This window comes from Auxenochlorella protothecoides, assembly GCF_000733215.1.
Source record: "Auxenochlorella protothecoides strain 0710 unplaced genomic scaffold scaffold122, whole genome shotgun sequence".
Lineage (NCBI taxonomy): Eukaryota > Viridiplantae > Chlorophyta > Trebouxiophyceae > Chlorellales > Chlorellaceae > Auxenochlorella > Auxenochlorella protothecoides.
In genome coordinates this window covers 113,914-120,370 of record NW_011934146.1, presented here as the reverse complement: position 1 = coordinate 120,370, position 6,457 = coordinate 113,914, and the positions used below count along the sequence as shown (strand labels likewise).

General features: G+C 66.2%; 2 protein-coding genes across 2 annotated transcripts in view; both read right to left on the bottom strand.

The window, feature by feature from the left end:
* Positions 1–3,388, bottom strand: part of F751_1027 (E3 ubiquitin-protein ligase BRE1-like 2) — a gene marked incomplete at both ends in the record, with an annotated part of 4,917 nt that extends 1,529 nt beyond the window's left edge. Inside the window, 10 exons of the mRNA XM_011397899.1 lie at positions 47–124; positions 302–337; positions 574–639; positions 741–845; positions 1,152–1,340; positions 1,483–1,666; positions 1,997–2,219; positions 2,522–2,979; positions 3,089–3,193; positions 3,279–3,388. Of these exons, the coding sequence (XP_011396201.1) occupies positions 47–124; positions 302–337; positions 574–639; positions 741–845; positions 1,152–1,340; positions 1,483–1,666; positions 1,997–2,219; positions 2,522–2,979; positions 3,089–3,193; positions 3,279–3,388 (1,554 nt within the window). The remainder of the gene's footprint in view (positions 1–46; positions 125–301; positions 338–573; positions 640–740; positions 846–1,151; positions 1,341–1,482; positions 1,667–1,996; positions 2,220–2,521; positions 2,980–3,088; positions 3,194–3,278) is intronic.
* A 365-nt stretch (positions 3,389–3,753) lies between these two features.
* Positions 3,754–5,479, bottom strand: F751_1026 (Oxygen-evolving enhancer protein 2, chloroplastic; the record flags this gene model as incomplete). Its single annotated transcript, XM_011397898.1, has 6 exons — positions 3,754–3,804; positions 3,933–4,059; positions 4,246–4,348; positions 4,516–4,658; positions 4,924–5,147; positions 5,360–5,479. The coding sequence occupies 6 exons, from the start codon at positions 5,477–5,479 to the stop codon at positions 3,754–3,756; spliced, it is 768 nt and encodes a 255-aa protein (XP_011396200.1).
* Positions 5,480–6,457: the final 978 nt, after the last annotated feature.

The window sequence follows — 6,457 nt, the reverse complement described above, 5'->3', positions numbered from 1 at the left end:
CCAGCCGCGCCAGCCGCGCCTGCGCCTCCTCGTAGGCCGCGCCCACCGACTCCAGCTCCGCCAGGTAGGCCTCGGTCTCCTCGCGCAGCGCGGCCACCTGGCGCTCGCAGGCCGCCAGCTGGCGCTGGAGCGGGGACGGCGGGGCGGCGGGCTCCCCCGCGCCCGCGCCGCCGCCGGCGGGGTCGGCGCCCCGCGCCGCCGCCAGCTCCGCCGTCGCCCGCCCCAGGTCGGACCTCAGCGCGGCCGACCGGGCGTGCTCCCCGCACAGGGCCTGGTCGGGGCCGGCGTCGTAGTCCCGCACCAGCTGCATGAACAGGGTCAGGTCCTGTTCGCGCTCCTGCAGGGGGAGACGGGGCGGGTGGCGGGTCCTTGGAGGGAGGGTTGTGGGGATCAGTGAGGGGCTGGGGCCCATGCGGTGGCACGCCTGCCCTTGCAGCTCGTCGTGCGCAGACAGGAGCACGGCGGAAGGGGGGTACAAGATGGACAGCAGCGCTCCCAAACACCCTGAGCCTGGTGTCCACGACATGCATCACATGCTGCCCCTGCCTCGGCCCCGAGCCCCTGTCCTCTCACCTTCCACGCCCGCTCCTGGTCGCCGTGCTGCTTCCGCACAGCTTCCATCTCAGCCGCATGCGCCGCCTGGATCAAGGGCAGCGGAGTGGCGGGTGGAAAGTGACCGTGCAGGGGCGCGGAATGGTGCACCAGATTCCCGAACGGCAGCAGCCAGGTCGTCCCCGCACCTCGAGCCTGGCCAGCCCCGCGTCGGCAGCGTCCTTGGCGGCCTGCAGCTCATCCAGCCGCTGCTTCTGCTGGACGATACGTGCCCTGTGGGACGCGACGTCCCGCTGTAGGGAGAAGGAGGGGAGGGGCACGCACGCTCAGCGGCCGCAGCCCGCGTGGATCAGGGGTCAGGGTCAGGGGTTCCCTCACACGGTGGGGCTCTGAGAGGCAGGCCTCTCGCCAGATCCATCGCCTTGCGTCGCCATGCCACTCCCTTCACACACCGAGGCCGCCCCCCACGTCCCAACACACGCCGTGGATGACCCCCTGGGCAGCATGGACGCCCCTTCCGCACGACACGCCGCACACCCGGTGCTCGGCCGGTGCGCATTCCCCCGCCCCCCCCCCCCCCCCTCCCCCTCCATGCCCACCTTGTACGTCCCCAGCAGCTCCTGGAGGTGCGCCACGGTGGGCTGGCCGGCCACCCTGCCCCTCTCCGCGGCCAGCGCCAGCTCGGCCTCGGCGCGGGCCGCGCTGGCGCTGGCCAGCCGGGCGTCCAGCGCGGCGATCTGAGCCTCCGCCGACGCCAGGCGGCGGTGGACCGAGGCCGCGCCGTCCAGCTGCACAGGCAGCCAAGGGGAGGAGCGAATGATCAAAGCCTGTCGAAGGCCAGAGGTGACAATGCAGCGTGCGTGGCTCAAGCGACCGGCCCAGCCCCCGCCCCGTGGCCCCCCGCCCTCGGCCCCCAATCGTCAGCCCCACCTGGAACTCGGCGTCGTGCAGGCAGCGCAGGACGTGGTCTCGCTCAGCGTGCGCGTGGTGCATGGCGTCCTCCAGCCCTTTGAACTCGGCGTCCAGGCGGGCCAGGCGCTGGGAGTCAAAGTAGCGGGCTCGCTCCGCCGCGTCCCGCTCCAGCTGCAGGGAGTCCCGGAGGGCCCGGGCGTCCCTGCGGCGAGACGGCAGGGGCGTCGTGGGAGGGCGTGAGGCGCCGTGCGGAGATTCATGGCCGTGAAATCGTGCGAAACCTGCACAGCGCGGTCCGTCCCGGGTATATGCGGGAAATAAAGGAATTTTGCCCTGTAGCATCTTCGCAAGCGATCGCCATCTGAGGGTCGGGGGTTCGAATCCCTCAAGCAGTACACACAGACGGTTTGTACCCGCCGGCTGATCACCCAGTCGAGCTGCTTTGGCGCAGTGGAAAGCGCATCAGACTTCGGTGCTTGTGCTTTTTGCAGGCTGTTGGCTGTAGGACCGCACCGATCACCCACCCACTCACCTCTGCGCCTGCCTCAGGTCGGCTCTCCCCTGCTCCACCTCCCGCTCCAGCTCCGCAACCTTGCCCTGGAGCTCGGTCAGCGCCTGGGAGTCCGCCGCGGCAACTGGCGGCTCGGGGGTGGCCTCCTTGCTGCTGGACCCCGCACTCGGTGGTTCTTCTCCCTGGGACCTGGCCTTGAGCTGTGCGATCCTTCGCTGGGCCACGTGGAACTCGGCTTCGCGGTCTGGATGGGGAGCGTGTTGGAGTGTGGCCAGGTGAGCTAGTGGTTGCGCAAACAAGAATCATTTGGTCTTATTCTGTTCATGGCAGACACGGACGGAAGTTCTGGCTCAACAAAGGTACTCGTAACCAGGCTCTCCCACTGTACTGGGCTTAGCCGGCCGGCTCCAGCACCCTGGCTACCCCATAGCAGACCTCAAACACATGATATCAATCACACAGATCCATGCCTTCCAATCTGACCCAAAGAACTACTCTCTACACACTGCAGCCTTCCTGCCCTCTACAGAAAACCACCACAGGCACCTGCCAGGCTGGTCTGCAGCTTCTTCACGCGGGCAGCGCTGGCCAGGGCCACGCTCCGCAGCCGCCGGTTCTCGGCCTTGACAAGGGTAAGCAGCGCCTGTGGCTCGACGGCGGGGTCGAAGGGCCGCGTGGCCGCAATCTGCTCCGAGATAGAGGCAGGTTCTGCCGCGGCGTCTGGCTCTGCCCTCTTCCCAGGCACCCCACCAGCCCTGAGGGCTTCGATGGCGTCCAGGAGCCCTGCGGCCGCCGCGGAGGTGGCGGCAGACCTGGCGCACAGGGCAACCTCCAGCTCCTCCGGCTCTCCCTCCTCCAGCTCCGCCGAGTCCAGGGCGTCGGAGTTCAAGCAGGTGGACGCCAAGCGAGCAAGAAAGGGGGAGCATGCCAGCAGCAAGGTGTCGGTCGAGGGCAGCTGAGCAGCTGCATGGTTGTCTGCTGACGGCTCGGGTGCGGCACCAGCCCTGCGAGGTGTCAGAGGACACACCATCAGGCGACACCATTCGCCTCAGTCTGCTAGGCCACTTGCGCTGCCAAATTTAGAGCGAGGGAATTGATCATGCTGGGTCCCACCTGTATCTCAAGAAGTCGATGGAGGCATTCAACTCGTCCCACGCCCTGTTGACGTGGAGCAACGTCTCCTGCTGCACCTCCTCGTCTTCTTGCAGCTTGAATATGCTGGTGGAGAGTGATGGAGGGAGCTTGAGGGACCAGTCCATGTCTCGTGCCCGGCCAGGTGCCCCTCACCATGCCTACCCCTCACCGGCTTTCCAGTCGGTCGATGATGCCCCTCTGCGCCTCAACCTGCCCATAAAGCTTGCGGTTTTTGTCCAGAAGACGCCCTAGCGCGTCCTCGCTGGGCTGCACGCCCATGCAGGCCCACCCCCTACCTCGACATCACCGGATGGGGAGGACTCGACCGATGGGGAGTGCTGTCCCTCACAGGTTGCGGCGCAAAATTTAAGTTGGACCTACCATGCCGTTACCTCGCGGATCTGTGCGCGATGCCGTCGCTTGTTACGGCGACAATGTCGCCACGCGCGCCCTCCCCGCCTCGCGGATGCAGGAGCGCTGGGAATTCTCTCTCAGTAGAATTGTTGTTACAGACCCAGTCAGTGTCCACGGCACTTGCACCAGGCCCATGCCAACCATTCAGTGGCAGTGGTTGTTGTGCACATGCTGGCAAAATTATCGTAATACAGGTCTTCTTCTCGCCGCAATGTACGATGCCGCAGCGCCTAGGCCACGGTGAAGCTGTTGGCCACACCCTGGGCATCCTTGGAGAGACCCTGCATAGAGACATGCGGGCGCTTTGGGTGAGCGCTCCTCTTCCAGGAACTGGAATGGCATGGACATACACTGGGCGTGGCACTCGGTGCTGCTGCTCCCTGCCGGCTCCCCCCCGACCCATCCACACCTTGAACCAGCGCTTGTCGCCAGCCTGGATCTTGAGGATGTAGAGGTTGCCGTTGGACACGGTGGCCGTCACCAGGTGGTGGCGCCCGCCCTCATCGCCATCTGCCGACCGCGTCAGCACGGCGTACCTGGCAAGCGGGAGGAGGAGGGGGCGTTGGTGGCTTGTGAAATGGGTGCCGGTATGCAATGCCCTCCCCAGCAGTCTGCAATCAGATGGGCTCCAGCCTCAGTCGCCATCCGTAGTGCCAGAGTAAGCTCCACCAACACACACACTCTTCCCCTTCCCAGGGCTGTCAAAAATGTAGCTTGCTCACTTGTAGTACTTGTGCCCCTTCTTGTCGGTGGCCTCCTCGGCGTCAAGCAGCGCCGCACTGGAGACCTGGTTGGGCTTGAACCCACCCTCGGACCGCGACTCACCTAGGAACAGCGGGGGGGTGGGTTGGGTGGGGACGAGAGTGACGAATGGAAACCGGCCGACATAAGCATTCGTCAAAGCATGCCAGCCTGTAAGCATTCGATGCTCATTCCACGAGAAGTTTGTAAAAACATCAAGCCGCCAACCCTTGCTGCCTCCGCCGCCTCACCCTTCCAGGCCGCAGACTCTCCAAAGAGGAAGGCGTTGTCGCTGAGGAACTTGTCAGGCGCGCCCAGGTCCTCGATGCTGTTCTTGCCGACGGGGCGCTGGATGACCATCAGGTTGTTAACCGGGAAGTAGTTGTCCTCATACCTGTGCATCAGAGGCGAGGAAATCTGAACTTTGCAAGTTCACACAAGACCATGTAGAGTCCGAGACAGTGACAGCAATACGCTTGGCATGCAACGCATGCATCGCTCGACAATGGATGGAAGTGACATGCAAGCACCGCAGACTCCGAATGTACCCGCGCAAGTGATGCACAGGAGCCTGCTGGGCACAGCAAAAGCCAAAACGCTGAAACCCTGCTCCAAATCGACCCACGCCCACGCCCTCATTGCACACGCCCTCATTGCACCTCAGCACAGTTCCAGGGAAGTCCCGCTCCGGGCTGGGGTTCCACTTGGCAGGCAGGAGCAGGGCGAAGCCCTCGCCAGCATAGGGCACAAATCCCGACTTGTTGGTGATCTTGCCTGCGAACACGCGCGCGGCATCGCCGTAGGCGGCCTGGGACGCGCCGGTACCGGCCAGCAGGGCAGCGGTTCCCGCGAGCAGGCCCAGGGCCGCACGGCGCTCCATCATCTGTGGGCATGGGGGCATGCGTGCTGAGGCATGACCTTTGCATGGCGCGAGCTTGCCTCATCACCGACAGGCAGTAGCACCCGGGGGAATTCTTCGGGGAATCTCGGTCGATAATGACGGGATGCGTTCAACCCCCCCCTCGTCACAGGGTTTCGAGACCCCTGTGCAGGGCCCCATCGCAGATGGAGCCATCACCAGCCTCCCCATCGCACCGGCTCGGACTGCTGGGCCCTGCATGGGCAGGAGACGGTCCTGGGAATCGCGCGCCTGGTCGACGGTCCGTGCACGACCGCCGCGCCCCCCAGGGAGCTGACACTGGTGAGCGACATCATGGTCCCGAGATCAGAAGATGCCTTGAGGAAGTGTCGTGATGTAGTGCGGGGCGGGCTCGCGGGGGATACGATTGGCGACGGCAAGGGGTCCGCCCCATATCCACACCCAATCGAACTGCATGGGGCAGGCCGGGGTCGAAACGGGGTAGGTACACCGCCCCGACAGGTGATTCGCTGCACCCCCGGTACTGCGCCGTGAAAGGGATGTAGACTGACACGCGCAGTCCATGGATCCGAGAATGATATGTTCTGATGTAACAAGCACATTGCTTGCCATGGGAAGCATGCGCGACGGAGCAAAGGGGGGGGGGGGGGGGGGGGGGGCCGCCCGGGCGCCTGCCGCAGGGAATGGCGCTGAGGACCGCGGTGCAGACTGCTGGCAGGTGGTGGGCGGGGCCGGGCATGCGACCAGGGGGATGCATGGCGCTGCACATTCATCAGCGGCACCCGGCCTCCAGCCTCAGGCCCGGAAGGAGTGTTCGAGGTCGCTGGCAGCGATCTGCATGCCCGCCTCCACGAGCTCAACCCCGTCGGCGGTGGAATGCCTGGCGAGAGTTCGGCGCGAGCAGCCACCAGCCTCCCCCCCTCTCCCCCCTCCCCCCCGGGGACAGCCTGCCTACCCAGAGCAGGGCCGCGGCGGGGTCCAGCTCCGCGCGACCCCGGCCCGGTCCCGGCAGGCGCATGGCCTCCGGGTCCAGCATCCACCGCGTCTGGATCTGGTACCCGTCCAGCCCCTGGTGCGGCCTGCGCCGCGCCAGCGCCTCCCACACCGCCACGCCAAAGGAGTAGACGTCGGCCTTGAGCGCGGCGGCGCCGGCCGCCGGCGGGCCCTGCTCCAGTAGCTCCGGCGCGGCGTAGGCGGCGGTGCCGATGACGTGCCGCTGCCCGGCCTCGGGCGCGCCCACCAGCACCGACATGCCAAAGTCCGCGAGCTTGGGCACGCCTCCGGGGCCCAGCAGCACGTTGCTGGGAAGGGGG